Genomic DNA, 15452 nt, shown 5'->3' with positions numbered 1-15452 from the left:
TTTAATTTTTCAAAATAATGTATACACGTAAGTATAAAATGCACTAAGTGCTCAGAGGCTCATAACCAATTAGAACAGCCCTATGCCACATCAGTCTTGTTACCCAAAGGAAAATGCATTCAACTCTTATAACTGACATTTTATGGCATTTATCTATCTCAGACTCATTTGCTCATAAGCTATTTCTTGATTTATCATTTGTAGACATTTTTCTAGTGATTTCCTATTATGAGAGAGGAGGATTTCGCTTTTTTAACCCAACTCATTGGGTTTAAGAGCTGTCTTAAAGCTCATTTCTCCCTCCAGCTCTTGTTAAATATTTACGTTAAAATTCTGTGTTAGAGCAATAGTCACTGCAAACTAATTAGTGCATAAATATGATTCAAGCACTATCCAGGTGGTATATTATGGGTATTTTTTAATATAACCTTTGTGTTTTCTGGAGTTAATAATAACTGCCTAGTTTTAAAAAATTGTTTAGTGGATGTACCTCTTTTAAGATTTTTCTAATTTCTCCATTGGTGTTTATCTGCCATTTAATACTTTTCCCCCCGGGTCAGGCGTATCAGTCTGTCAGATTCGTATTTTTCCTGGAGGCTTCTCCCCCAGAGTTCTCTGGCCTTTGCCCCAATTTGGACTGGTCCCTTCCTAGGCCTGCTGGACATTGCCATCTCGAGACTTCCCTTGGCTGTGTTTCATGTCGGGCCCTAATTTTTAGAGTCTTCTGTCTTCTACATTCTTGCTTTAACAGAATACATCCCTGCCAGGCATTAATGTAATTGAAAATTGAGAGATGAGTGGAGTCACAGACAGTATTGGAAAGGGAGAAAGTTGACCCGTACGATCTCATCAGCTCATTGTTGCTGCGACAGGGAGGCAGTGATAGATCAGGCTGTCAGCAGAGGCTGCGTGTACCCTTGAGGTTGGCACCGGCCTTTACATCACGAGGAGAAGCAGAGGGCAGGGATCCTGCCTAGTTAGCTTGACACGGCAATTATCCGACTACAACTCTGGCTATTGTCTTCTTTTCCGAGTTAATGCGGTTACAGAGCTGAAATCTGGGAGTAGATGTTCTCCTTCCCATAGCTATTTAGGCACGTTGAAAATACACCCCAACCTCCCTCCCACCCCTGGGAGCATTCTGAGACTGTTTCTGGGATGGCCCAAAGGTTCCTTGCACAGAACGGTTGGGTCAGGGGGTGGACAGGCAGGGGAGAAGGGTGCAGGGGGAATATAGAAAAAGGCGGAAGGAGAACTTCTGTAGTTAGAAAGTAAGCTCAGAGCAACCTGGTTGACCAGTCAGCTTTCCTACTCTGCCTCATCTGGCATTTTTGTATCAAGTTGTGGGGAAAAGCGGTCACAGAGAGCACTGCTGAGGCTCAGTGGGAGGTGTGGAAAGGAAGGTTCTGGACAGAGTCAGAGTGGAGCTGGTCATAAAACTGCCTTCATTTCCTATAAATCAGTGGGAATCATCAGCCATTTGCCAGCAAAATTCGCAGTTCCTCAGAGGCCTCGCTGGCAAAGACAACAAAATCGAACAGTAGCTGTGTCCGATTCCTGGGGCTGCCATAGCAAATACCGCAACCGGGTGGCTTAAAACAACTTCTCTCTTTCTCAGTCCTGGAAGCTACAATTCTGAAATCAAGGTGTCAGTAGGGTGGTGCTCTCTCCGCAGGCCCTAAGGGAGGATCCTTCCTTGCCTCTTCCGAGCTTCTGGTGGTTGCTGGCCACCCCTGGCATTTTCTGACTTAGAGACTTAATTCCAAATGTCATCACATAGCATGCCGTCTCCAGTCATATGGGACTTAAGACTCACCTTACTCTCGTATGACCTCATCTTGACTAATGGCGTCTGCAAAGACACTTTCCAAATAGGGTCACGTTCTGAGGTGCCAGGACATAAATTTGGGGGTGGGGGGGGTGGGCACTCTTCAACGCAGTATAGTAGCTTAAATAAGAGCATGCTTTGCATCCAGGGACCCCCGAGGCTGATGGCTCTGTCATCCTCAGCTTGTGCCCTCCTCTTCGTGGTCTGCGAAGGCCACTTAAGTTCCATCCATCGTGTCTGCCTTCCACCTGCGAGAAGGGGGTGGGGGACAAGAGGGGTCCACGAGGCACGTGCCCGCAGCCCTGCACACCGCGGTGCAGTACTTTGACTTCCACGGCGGCGGACGGAACTCTGACAAAGGCCCAGCAGCTGCGGACGAGGCTGGGCCGTAGCCCTCTCTTCCGACTGCCCCGCGTCCCGCTGACACTGGCACGTTCTCTCTCCAAGGACAAGAGGGTGAATGGAGGGGAGGCGGGCAGCCAGGCTGGCTTGGCTTCCCCTCAACATGTACAGGGAATGGCCTCTTAAAGGAATCTCCAGAAGTTACCGTGCTTGTTCAGTGGCTCTCACAATGTCTTGATAGTATGTTCCCTTAAAAAGTGACCTATGTATGTGGGACTCAGAGGCGGGTGAAGAACTCCTCACCTGACTTTTTTTTTTTTTTTTTTTTAATGGAATGCAGAGCTGCTGCATTACTTTAGAAGTTCAAGGGAAATTTTGATGCTTCACGTCTACCCTTTTGCGAGGCGAAAACAGTCCCGGCCCCCCATATCCTGCCCAAGATCCCCCCCAGTCCACAGCAGTCAGCCCCCCTTACCTTCCTGCACCCAGGCCACAGAGTCTTCTTGTGTCTTCCAAGCGTGTCATCCAAATGCAGTCCCTTTCCTGCCCTTCCTGTGCAGGTTCGCGAAGCCTCCAAAGGTACGGAAGCAGGGTTTCTGCAACGACCCAAGTCTGGACGTTATCGGAGAGAACAAAAGGGGAGACCTTTTCTGGGGAAGACACGGCATTTGCTAACAATAAAACCTCTGGCCCCTAGAAGGTCTTCAAGAGGCCGGGAGGATTTTTCTCACCTCCCACCAACCATGCATCCTCTTCCCTAGACTCCTGGTCTCCGAACCGCTTGGCATATTTGCCCGCTTGTTGGACGTGATCCGGCTGAAGTGAGCCCCCCCCCCCCCCCCCATCGACCGAGACCGCGTTCTTCTCCAGGTTCTCGCCACGCTCCTGTCTTCCCCTGGGCCTCAGTAGTGGGAGCAGTTGTCAGTGCCCCCCACCCCGTTAAAGATTCATGCGCACCTTGTCAGGAGGACTGCCAGGAAGGAAGGACAGGGTTTCTCAGCTCAAGTCTGGGACTTGGGGGCAGACAGGTGCCTGGAGACGCAGCAAGAGGGGAGTAGGGTGCCCGCCAGTGTCTCCTTCCTCTGCCCGAGCTTGCTCGTGGACATCTCTGTTTCATATATTCCTTGTCTTGGACCGAGCACATTCTGAATGGCAAGGCATGGGCTTTGCTTGAGAGCTTCAAACCAAAGCCACCCTTTTTCTTGAGGAAATGAAAACGGATCATTTTCTCAGATTCTCTGCAGACTTCATGATGGACAGTCGCTGACAAAACTCATCAAGGCATCCGCCTCGGCAGTAAGGGCGGTGTATGATTTCCACACTTGGTGACGTCTCACCAACTGTTATTATTTTTTTTTAGTGTTCACTTGTTTTGAGCGAGAGCAGGGGAGGGGCAGAGAGAGAGGGAGAGAGAATCCCAAGCAGGCTCCACGCTGTCAGTGCAGAGCCTGACGCGGGGCTTATCTGAAACCATGAGATCACAACCTGAGCCTAAATCAAGAGTCAGATGCTTGACTGACTGAACCACCCAAGCACCCCCCACCAACTGTAGTATTTTTGTAACAATAACCACACAGGAATAGGGCGCCTGGGTGGCGCAGTCGGTTAAGCGTCCGACTTCAGCCAGGTCACGATCTCGCGGTCCATGAGTTCGAGCCCCGCGTCAGGCTCTGGGCTGATGGCTCGGAGCCTGGAGCCTGTTTCCAATTCTGTGTCTCCCTCTCTCTCTGCCCCTCCCCCGTTCATGCTCTGTCTCTCTCTGTCCCAAAAATAAATAAAAAAACGTTGAAAAAAAAATTAAAAAAAAAAAATAACCACACAGGAATAAAGGCCATGCTTTCCCTCCAAGCGATCAGATAGGTGCATATTTTCTGACATAAATAAACTTTTCTCCTACATGTGCTCTTAGGTTTCCCACCAGGTCACCCACACAAGCCCACATTCTGAATACCAAGTCCCCTCCTACTTTGGGGCAAACCCAGAAGTTGTTTCCAAAGACTGAAGACATTGCCACCTGGATGGTGCCATCAGACCCCCTGAGCTGTTTGATGGCCCTGAGTGAGCTTTCCTGGGTTGAAATATTTCCTCTTCCCGGGGTGTAAAAGGGAAGAAGCGGCTGAAGTAAGACGTTGAACTTCTTTATGAAGAAGTCGATTTGGAAATAGTAGGTGAGGAGGGAATGCGGTACAGCTTGCTTTTTTCGGTGTTAGAAAATGCCCTCTGTTTATCTGCACAGAATAACCATTTAAGCCCAACTGTAATTTGTTGACTAGAGCAGGTTGGAAAAAATATTCAGGGAAATTATATATTTTTATACCAGTTACCTGTTGATGAGGTATTTATTAAATTAAAAGTACTTATTAAAATTCTGTTAGGTCATATGATTAATAGTGTACCAGATGCCTTAAAATCATGTTGAAGGGGAGCCTGGGTGGCGCAGTCGGTTAAGCGTCCGACTTCAGCCAGGTCACGATCTCAAGGTCCGGGAGTTCGAGCCCCGCGTCAGGCTCTGGGCTGATGGCTCAGAGCCTGGAGCCTGTTTCCGATTCTGTGTCTCCCTCTCTCTCTGCCCCTCCCCCGTTCATGCTCTGTCTCTCTCTGTCCCAAAAATAAATAAACGTTGAAAAAAAAAATCATGTTGAAAATACGGGTATAAATATGGTTCTAAGATATGTAAACAATAGTGCTAGCAAACAGATGAAGATATAATTCGCCGGAAAAACACATTGTGAGCTTTAGAGGAAAGATTATTTCCCCCGTTTTCTGGCTTTTAGAGCCGTATTAAAACAAGAACTTCCAAAGCGTGAACCCCTTACGGAAGCCACTGAGGACCCCCAACCACCCAAACCCTCAGATGTTCACCTGGCTCGTGCAGTCTTCCTCGACTCCTCTTCTCGGCCAGGGGTGGGCGAGACCTGTGGTTCCAAGCCCCCATCAGTTTCCAGTTGTCAGTCCAGCCAGCCAGAGAGGGGCCCTAAGCACCCTCCGACAGATGACCGAGTTGAGACGCCTGACACCCCTACTAGACAGCATGTCGTGAATTTCGGATTAATCTTGGAAATCTGAAAACCGTTCATTTTAGTAAAACGTTTTAAAAGTCCTTAGTCCAAGATTGGTGCTTGTCTAGAACATTTGCTGTCAGTTTAAGGACTGGGGTGTAAACAGAGAGAACGCATCTCCCATGGAGAACCCGTCACCCAACCATCACTGGGTCATTCTGAGCAAGACCCGAAAGGCCTTCACATCCCCTCCCGTCCACACAGGAGCTCCGTGGGAACCGGCACCCCCTACCCCTTCTTTTCGTACCCTTGCTGCTTCCCAGCACCCAAGTTCTAATTCTGCCTAATGAGATGGCCGCAGAAATATCTGGGTCTTTGAGGGCAAGCTTTTGCTTCACTGGTAAAAGGGAAAGACGTAATGGTGCTCCTTTCCCGCACGCACCCCACCACACCGGTCAACCTTGAATCACGTGGTCCTGGTGTCGGAGACCCCCTGCCGCTTCTGGTAACCGCCCCCCCCCCCCCTCAAGCTCTGCCTTGGGAAAGCCCTGCGGCCTGAGCTGCTCCTGTGACCCGGGCTGATCCACTCGCTTACCAAGTAACACTCCCTCCCTTGGGAGCCACTCTTGCGGGCTCAGAGCCCTCGGTTCCAGCGGGGGTGGGGGAGGCGAGACGGGGTGGGGGGCCCCTGGCACCCCACCCCCATCGCTGGAACCCCCGTGGTGGAGGCCAGTCGGCCATGACACGGCCAGATGACCAGTGGAAGGAAGAGATGAGAGCCAGGCGGGGTCCTGCGGCTCCCCTCAGGTGGCCACCCGCCCCTAGGGCTTGGGGGTCCCGCCTTTCGTTCTCAGTGATGTCAGCACGCTTCCAGATGACGCGCTTTGGCCTAAGTTCCATTGAGTGTGCCGTCTGCGCTTTCGAACCAAGCCTTTTTGGTGACCCCCACAGCTACTGGTGAAGCTCCCTCACTCCATGGGACTGTGCTTTCCACTCCTGCCTGTGACCGTCCACATGCTGTCCTCCTCTGTAGTCGCTAAGTGCCCTGGGCCTGAGGACGCTCTGCACCCCAGACCAGGACACCATTAGAAACTCATTCCCTAATTCTGGAAGCAGCAAAGGCCTTCTGAGAGCCGAAAAGCTCTTCTCGGGTCCCATCTAGAAACTCCCCAGCAGCAGATGTACAATTTAGCTTTCTTTTTAGTTGGAAACATGTTATTGCAAAAATAACCCACAGTTCAGAAGGTCTGGAAAATCTTTATTATGTTGGATATTTTTTGCTGTCCCAATCAGGGTCTTTCTGGTCGATAAGTAACCTTAGTCAGTGCCTTGGGACAGGAGCCCTGACTTGCTGATATGACATAACTGTTTCTTCAGGGTCTTTTTCTTTTAACTGTGGAAAAGTTTTTTTTTTTTTAAAGCATTTTTTTTTGTTTTTTCAACGTTTTTATTTATTTTTGGGACAAAGAGAGACAGAGCATTAATGGGGGAGGGGCAGAGAGAGAGGGAGACACAGAATTGGAAACAGGCTCCAGGCTCCGAGCCATCAGCCCAGAGCCTGACGCGGGGCTCGAACTCACGGACCGCGAGATCGTGACCTGGCTGAAGTCGGACGCTTAACCGACTGCGCCACCCAGGCGCCCCGAAAAGTTTCTATTTAAACAGAGGAATATGAAGCAAATTAAACCCAAACTTTTGATATTTTGGGGTTAAGTTTAGGTGACCAGTATCTCTTGGGCATCTTGAGAACTTGTAATCTTAAGAGGATGTGGAAAATTTGAGTATCCAATGGACAGGCCTTGTGATCCCAGTTTAAAAAAAAAATTTTTTTTTTTTTTTTTGAGAGAGAGAGAGAGAGCATGAGCGAGCACACGTGTGAGCCAAGGAGGGACTGAGAGACAATCTTAAGCAGGTTCCACACTCAGCACAGAGCCCAACTCGGGCTCAATCTCACGACTCTGAGGTCATGACCTGAGCTTTAAGCTAAAAGGTGCGATGCAATTTTATTAAGATTGTCAGCAGTATGGGAACATTTAATAAAAGAACTGAAGATTCACCATATTTAGTTGGTTATTTGGCAAGGCTTGTGAGCAAACCAAAGTGTTCTGAAGTATAAAGTATTTCATAAATGCAGTTTTTAATTGATAAGGCAGTTTAAATAGCTGGGTTTCTACATGGGACTGGTCATCAAATTCCCCTGAACAATGACTGTTAAGTTTTACTGTATTTTATATGATAAGGTTATAAGTAGAATAATGCAGCTTTGAGTTAAGTCTAAGAACTTAAGGAAAACCTAAAGTGCAGTAAAAATATATGTTCCTCCAACATTAGAAATTCTGCGTTTTCGGGGCGCCTGGGTGGCTCAGTCAGTTAATCTTCCGACTTAGGCCCTGGTCACAATCTCGCAGTTTGTGGGTTCGAGCCCTGCATCCAGTTCTTTGCTGTCAGCGTAGAGCCCACTTTGGATCCTCTGTCTCCCTCTCTCTCTGCCCCTCCCCTGCTTGCAGTCTCTCTCTCTCTCTCTCTCAAAAATAAACATTAAAAAAAAAAAAAAAAGAAATCCTGCTTCTCTTTTAAGCAGTCATTCGGACCTCACATCGGGCCAACAACTAATATTCTCTGCATTTTACAGATGGGGACACAGAGGCAGAGGAGGGAAGAAATGGCCCGGGGCGTGGAAGGGAGGGCCAGTTCTGGAGCTGGTCACACATCTTCCACCACGTAGCCTCCACGATGCCGTCCAGTTTGCCTCCAAGTTGTTCTGATCACGGGTTAAGTGAGAGCCCACTTCGAAGACTTGCTTTTTCTCTGGAAGTGACAATGTGACTCATTTGAATCACAAAGAGTCTTCATTTTCCTCTTCAGAAGGGCAGCATCATCTTCTAGGACCATAATGGGAGTGGAAAGCCACCGCTTGGCCAGAGCAGTTGTGCCTGACTTCTGGGAAAGAGGCAGTCTGGCTTCTCAGCCGTAAATAGGTTATTAAGACTAAAAACACTGAGGTCGGATGGGCTTGGGTTCCCAGCTCAGCCAAGCTCTCTGAGGGCTGTGATGCCCCGCCCGGAGGACAACGACTGACTGGAGAGAACACAGCTCCCTGGAGAGAGGGTGTGGCACGGTGAGGACAGTGGCATCTTTTGAGAGGCCCAGCTGGAGGTCCCTGCTCCGTCTTTTGTGGCCAGGCGCCCAGGGCAGGCCACTTCCCTTAGCCGCAGCTTTGTCAGTAGCCAGTGGGGGTGAATGCTCGCCCCTGCTTGAAGCAGGAGTTTGTCAGAGTGCTGAGAAAAAAGGACACGCTCGTTGCAACAACGACAAAAAGACTGGTCATCTGCTGGCACAGGAGCGAGCTTCACAAGAGCAGCTTGGTGACATTCTGGAGTCCTTTAGGGCTCTGATGTTTTCAGTGATTCCATCCTCAATGCAAGCCCGGCCCTGGGCTCGGGGGGCTTCAAAGGCCCAACTTAAACCCCGTTCGCTGCAGCCACTCTTCCCTTGTGAAGAAAGGGACAACTGTCCCCGACTGGCAGGGAACTGGGCAGCCCCAGGGCGTGCACTCCCAGCTGCTGGTGCCTCCGGAGCTGCTGCTGAGCACTAAGCACAATGCTACTCTCCTTCCATCCGGGACAGCGAGGATGTGGATAGCGTCTGTCCCCTAGAGACTGAATCCTGATTTCTGAAACTCCGCGACCGGAAAGAGAAGAGATGATAATTTCATTCCAACACGGTCAGGGCTGTACTTAGGAACTGGTTTAAACAGGAGGATTAGTAGGGAAGAAGGAGACTCTCTCTGAGCCAGGTCAGACTGATCTGGTGGGCACCGGGGAGCCCACGTCCTCAGAGCAGGTAGGCCGTGCCCCCCACCGTCCACAAACCTGTTGCCCGTTTATATCCATTTATTTGGTTTAAGAAACTACCCTGCGGCAGGCAGGACTCCCACGTGGCCCCAGGATTCCTGGCCCTCGTGTACACAAACCTTCCCCAGTTACTCAAACACTAACCCAGTATTGCCGTGAATTTGCAGACAAAAGTAGGATCCCAAATCAGCTGGGCTTACGATACGGAAACCCTCTGCAAGGGCCTGTGTCCTTCCTTAAGGCAGGGAGTCTCCTCCGCTGGTCCCAGAGGAAGGGGTCAGAGTTCAAAGCCCGAGAAGCCATCCACCTGCCTCCGCTGACCTGAAGACAGGAGGCGGCCACGTGGCAAGGATGCGGGCAGCCCCTGGGAACAGAGTGCTGGCGGCTGGCGGCTGGCGGCCGGCAGGAAGTGAGGACTTTACTCCTGAACTACAGGAACTGAATTCTGCCCTGGGAATGAGCTTGCGAGGCGGTTTTTCTCCAGTCTCCGGTTGGGAACTCCCCCACTCACAGTGATTTCGGCCTCCTGAGACGCTGAGCAGAGACCCCAGTCTTGCCAGTGTGACTTCTGACCTACAGAATCGGGAGAGAATACATGGGTGGTATTTTAAGCCACTAAGTTTGTGGCAAAAGCTCCTCCTCGCTGTGCTGCCTGGAAATGAGGCAGTTCCCATCATTAATGGTAATTAGTAGCTGATCACACAGCCAGATCAGTTTGGGAGTTGTCTCATTTAGCGAGTTCTGCAGTCTCTATGATTACTCTTTAATTTTTTTTTTTAACTTTTTGTTCTGAATTTTTAAACTTACAAACATTTTGCAAACAGTCTAAAGAAGTCTCAAACACCCCTCCCCCAATTCTCCAGATGTTGCATAAACACAGTACGGTTACCCAAATCCGGAAATTATTATTGGTACAGTACTATTCCTGTTTCACCAGCTGTCCTACTAATGTCCCTTCTGTGGTTCAGGAAGCCATCCAGGATCCCATGTTCCATTTGGTCTTCATGGCTCGTCAGCTGCCTGTAAAGCAAGAACACTTCCTCAGTCTATCTTTGTCTTTCACGATTTTGACATTTTTGAAGAACTGTTTGCTAGTTATTTTTGTAATGTCCTTTATTTTAGGTGTCTCATGTCTCCTCATGATCAAATTCAGGTTATGCATTTTTGCGCAAGAATACTGCCCATGTGATGTGTCCTTCTCAGTGCATTGTATCAAGAGGCACCTGATGCTGCTTTGGTCCATTACTGGTGACGTTGACTTTGATTAGGTGGTGGAGGTGACTTCCAGTTTTTTCTACCGCAAAGCCACCACCTTCCCCTTTGCAATTAATACTTACCTTGTAGGAGGTACTTTGAGACTGTTAGTATCCTGTGTCTCACTGCATTATTGCTGCTTGCTAATTTTAGCCTCCCCAGAGGGTTCTTCTGTGAAACAATTATTTCTGTGCTATTTGCCAAATGGTGACTTTTCTAGCACCATGATTCCTTCTCCATCTATGAGCTAGGATTCTAGTCATTTCTGTGAGGTCTAGGATTTGTGAGCAAGAGCTCTCCCTCCTCCCCTATGTATCTATTCACTTTCCTATTTATTTATGCCAGTGTGGACTCATGGCTTCTCACTTTGTTCTCTGGGTCACAATCCATTGCTGCCATGACTGTTTTGGAGGAGCCCTTTCACGTTGGATCCTGTGTGTTTTGGACGCGTCCCCGTCGTTTGTCGGCAGGTCTGCAAAATGATTACTTATTTTCTGGCACAACAAGATGTTCCAGGCTCATCCTGTGCTTAGCCGCTCAAACCCTCTGGGGGCTCTTGGCTCCTTCAGTCGGAGACTGGTGTTTAGGAACCAACAGCCGTGAGTTAGATGTGTCCTTATAGCTACCCTTAGTATTTATAGTTTTCTCCAATACTGTGAATCATTGATTCTTTCATAGTTCCATAATTAGGTGTGCGCAGGTGACCACGTGCATGCGTGCCCGCCCATGCACACACACAGGCACACACACACACATTTTGGTAATGGATAGTTGTTCATCCCCCAGCAGCTGGATTTCCCTCGGCCCCCTCGACCCCAAGGAAGCTCAGCCCCGACATTCCTGGGCCAGCCCACCTGCTCCTGCCCCACGCCCTCCCCTCCCCCATGCTCCCCATGGCTTCTCTCTTCTTCTGGGACCTTCCCTCTCACTACCCGAGGGCCCCTGCTTCCAGCTCTACTACTGCTAATGTTACTCATAATGGCAGCTGCCTTTCACTGAGCACGTGTGCTCCAGGCAAATACGATTTCACGCGATCCTTACAGCAACCTGTAAAGAATGCATTATGCCCATTTTATAGGCAAAATACTGAAGCTCGAAGAGGGTCTATCATACAGCCTTAGGAAGCCATGGCAGAGATTCTCGGCCGGTGTCTTCTCCTCACCCCTTGCTTGCGTCTTGCGTGCACCCACGCCAGGGCTGGCCGGCCGGAGGTCTGCCTTTTGGCAGGACCCAGGGGCCCAGAAGCTTGAGGCGGCAGCAGCTTTAAACCACCCGGACCGTATCAATGGGGGGTGGCCTGCAGTGGGGACAGCCGCTGGACTCATCACTCTGGGGAGTCTGGTGGAGGTGGGGGTGGGGCCCTCAAGTACTTTATGGGCCCTGCTGGTCCCTGTCCCCAGGCACGCCCCTTCCTTCCTTCCTTCCTTCCTTCCTTCCTTCCTTCCTTCCTCCCTCCCTCCCTCCCTCCCTCCCTTCTTTCCTTCCTTCCTTCCTTCCTTCCTTCCTTCCTTCCTTCCTAACACACTCTTCTTTACCAGTGTTCCCTGACCCCGATCAAATGTTCCCTCTTCCTATGACCTCAGTTCCTTCACTGGAGACCAAACCTCACATCCTACAGCTAGAGAGGAAAGACTTGTGGGTAGAGATGAATTTCCGGGGTGGAACGTGTTAGATCTCTGAGTGTTACCCTCACTTTGGAGAGAGCATGAAAGCCTTCAGTTTGGCCTACAAACTGGAAAAGAAATCTGGGAAGGGGGGCCCTTTTCTTCCTGCAGTAAGAAAACCAGAGGCCATGGCTCTGGCACTTTCTGCCCCAAGAGCCTGGGCCGGGAGGCGCCCCGCGGAGCACCGGGACCAGAGGAGAAGGGAGGCTGGTGCCCTGGGTGGGAAGAGCCCTGATTCTGCTCCAGATCCTGCAGGACCCCTCCCAGCCCGGTCCCACTCCCCCTCTTGGGTGTCTGAGCGCAGCCCTACACTAGGAGGGCCGGCTGCACCCTTATCACCTGGGAAGCTTCAGGCCCCGCCCCAGGCTTACTAAATCAGAAACCGCCCCTGGGGCCCAGCCAGCTGTCACAAATCCAGTCCTGCAGCTTGCTCCCTGCCCTTGGGCTGGAGCAGCTCTGTCCTCAGGCCCCCGATGACCTGACCGGCTGGTGCTAGTGATGGTGGCCATTCTAGCACGATGACAGCTGGGGCCCTGGAGGAAGACTGGAACCCGCCTGACAACTCTTTCTGTTTCCGCAAGGTTCCAGCCACTAGGCTGGACTCTAGACGGCAGTGTGCTGTGCTCAGAGCTCCTCAGAAGAGTACTGTCCCGTCCATAGGTCATCAGACCCAGAACAGAAACGTCAGCAGACACAACGGGGAGTTTGGGGAATAATGATGCGATTCCTTCACTCTGCGACTCAGACTGTATTGTGGAAAGTGCCCCGGAATATACTCTCCACTTAGGATCTCTTCAAATCCTGCCTCCGTGCCGAAAACCAGGGGGCTGTGAACCACTACCCCAGCCCATACTGGGTACTGGCCACAGTGAATTAGTAGTTCTTGAGCAAATCCAATCTTTCAGGCCACTCGTTTCTCTCCTGTGTGAACTTGCCTAGGCTGTTGCCTCCCTTGTGCAAAGGACAAGCAGAGACACTCTTGCGGTTATGAAGTGTCCACGGCAACCCTTGTTGGCAGGTTCTGATTGGACGTGAAAGAACAGACGTCCCCGGGGATTATGAACAACAAGACCCAACATCAGAGAGGGCTGCTCTCGGAAATGATGGGAATAAGACAGCCACGAGTCCGAGAGATGGGGCTCCGGTTCCTCTGTGGGGAACCGGTTTTCCTGCATCACTTCTGATTCCGCATGGGGGGACTCTCCACACCTACGAGCGCTTCTCCCAAGTGTCCTGCAATTGGATCCAGTTCCCACACTAACTCCCTGCGCTTGGCATGGACCCCACAGGGCAACAAGGGGCTCAGCCCCACAACACTGCCCCCCACTTCAGATGCCAGTGCAACGACTGGGTGCCCAGGTACCCGCTCTTCTGTCTGACGTGGCCACAAAGTCTGGGGTCTCCGCGACTTTCGCTTTCAGGTTTGATAATTTGCTAGCGCTGCTCACGGAACCCGGAGAAGCGCTTTACTTGTTATTATCAGTTTATTGCATGTATCAGTTTATACAACTCAGGAACAGCCAAATGGGAGAGGAGCGTAGGACGAGGTGAGCGGGTAGAGGTGCGTGGGGCCTCCCCGTCCTATCGGAACCTGCCACCTTCAGCCTGGAAACTCTCCGAACCCGTCATTTAGGGGTTTTTATCCAGGCTTCATTACATGCGCATGACTGACCACTGGTGATCCGACCCAATTGCCAGCCCCTCTCCCCTCCCTGGGTGGGGGTGGGGGGATAGAGCTGAGAGTTCCAACCCTCTAAGCATGATGTGGTCTTTCTGGCCACCAGCCCTTATCCTGAAGCTACCTAAGTGTCTCAGCCACCAGTCATTTCATGAACATGCAAAAACCCTCTTTTCGCTCTAGAGATTCCGAGGTTTTTAAGCGCCAGGTGCCAGGAACTGGGAACAAAGACCAAATACGCATGTCTTACTGTATCACAATCAGCCGCCTGAGTCCACAAGGCAGTAAAGAGTAAAGGCACCAGCTACAAGGAAGAGGTCCCCGCCCTCCCCCGGGTGCATGTCCTCTGGCTTCACTGTGACTGGCAGCCGCACAAATCCGAGATATGCAGGCTTGCATTTATCTGGCCTTAGATAAAATTTGCCTTCCTGCAAGTGAGTCCATGGTGTAAAGTGCAGGTCCGCTGGGTGTTATGGTTGTGGCAGGGGAAAGGGCAGAGGGCCTTGGCGATCTCTCTCAGTGTCAGATCTGCCCCCCCCCCCCCCACTTCCTGTTCCTCTTACACAGACTGACACCCACACTCAGGAGCTGAAGTCGGAGAGCTCAGGAACCCAAATGACAATACCTTGTCTGAACCAACGCTGGCTTCCTTCTCCCAGACGTGGGCTCCCTTCGAATGTGGGGGTGGAGTCTGGACCACCACCCATAAAGGGTAGCAGCCCAAGGAACTGCACCCGCCCCCCCCCCATCACGAAATGATTAAAAACCCACGAACACCCCACTGGCTCTGACTTTTCAGTTCACCTGGATTTTTTTTTTCCACTACGTAGAAAGTGGGGAATTGCATAGGTACCTTAAATATTAGATCTGGAAACTGTTCCCAACACCATTTCTTCAAACTGTAACATAAAATAGCACTTTTTCACAGGAACTAACTCTCACCTGGACGGACAGATGACCTCTGCCTTCGAGAAATTTGATCCCACCAAGTAGTTAAGCATTTTTCGGGTGCTGGCCTTCACACAAAATGTTTAGTGATGTGAGGAATGGTCTCCCTTCTCCATTTCTCGAGGTTACGGTTCCTGGAAGTCCCCTTATTATTATCATTTTAAAATTATTTTTGACATATGTATTGATCAGGATGTGAGGTGCTGTTCTAGGTCCCCGGGGAAACAGCGATGCGCAAGGGAGAGAGAGAGACGCACAGTTTGCCGGAGGCGATCACTGCCGGGGTGGGGTCGGGTGGGGGGTGGAAGAGCGCGGGGCGGGAGCCCAGGAGCTGGAAGGATTTTCAACGAGGGCGGCCAGAGATGCGCTTTGCGGGGATTACTCCCTCCGGCCTTCATTTAATTTCCGTCCACGCCGGCCCGCCGTTGGCGCCGCCCCCCTCCCCCACCCCGTGCCCGTGCCGAACGCCCGAGGGCACAATCAGCGCGGGAGGCGGTCCCCCGAGGCCCCGCCCGGAAGGTGTCCCCGCGGCGTGGGGAGGGGCGCGCAGCGGCGCCGGGCGCGCAGGGGTTAAGCGCTTTCCGCCGGGCCCGCCCCGGAGGCCGCGCCGCCCGCCTCGCCGCGGTCCCACCCTCCGGCGGTGACGCGCCCCGCTCTGTCCAAATATGTCCCTTTCCCCCCTCCCTCGCCCGGCGCCCGCAGGCGCCCCCGAGCCGCGAGGCTGGCACTCGGACGTCGCCCGGCTTCGGTATCCCGGGCCGGCCCCGCGGGGCGCACCCCTCCGCGATGCCCTTCAGGAAAGGTAGGCGCCCAACCCCGCGCGCGGCCGCCGGGGACGCAGCCCCGAGAGCCCAGCCCGCGTGGTCTCCCCCTCCCCCCCCCCCC

General features: G+C 51.6%; 1 protein-coding gene and 1 long non-coding RNA gene across 4 annotated transcripts in view; one reads left to right on the top strand and one right to left on the bottom strand.

Moving 5' to 3' along the window:
* Nucleotides 1-9770: 9770 nt before the first annotated feature.
* Nucleotides 9771-15000, bottom strand: LOC121014856 (uncharacterized). Its single transcript, XR_005783466.1, has 2 exons — nucleotides 14562-15000; nucleotides 9771-10043 (listed from the first exon to the last, which is right to left on the bottom strand). It is a non-coding gene; the product is annotated as an uncharacterized LOC121014856 (long non-coding RNA).
* A 246-nt stretch (nucleotides 15001-15246) lies between these two features.
* The window catches only part of PFKFB3 (6-phosphofructo-2-kinase/fructose-2,6-biphosphatase 3), a 79683-nt gene continuing 79477 nt past the window's right edge, over nucleotides 15247-15452 (top strand). For 2 of the 3 annotated variants that reach the window (XM_040451511.1, XM_040451509.1), the window contains exon 1: nucleotides 15247-15369. In XM_040451511.1, coding sequence (XP_040307445.1) covers nucleotides 15354-15369 — 16 coding nt within the window. In that variant the 5' untranslated portion in view covers nucleotides 15247-15353. The remainder of the gene's footprint in view (nucleotides 15370-15452) is intronic. The other variant, XM_040451510.1, reaches the window with a different exon arrangement.

This window comes from Herpailurus yagouaroundi, unplaced genomic scaffold (genome assembly GCF_014898765.1).
Source record: "Herpailurus yagouaroundi ecotype Mexico unplaced genomic scaffold, PumYag 203, whole genome shotgun sequence".
In the NCBI taxonomy this organism is placed as follows: domain Eukaryota; kingdom Metazoa; phylum Chordata; class Mammalia; order Carnivora; family Felidae; genus Herpailurus; species Herpailurus yagouaroundi.
The sequence above is the reverse complement of the archived record's forward strand: the minus strand, read 5'-3'. Positions and strand labels throughout refer to the sequence as shown.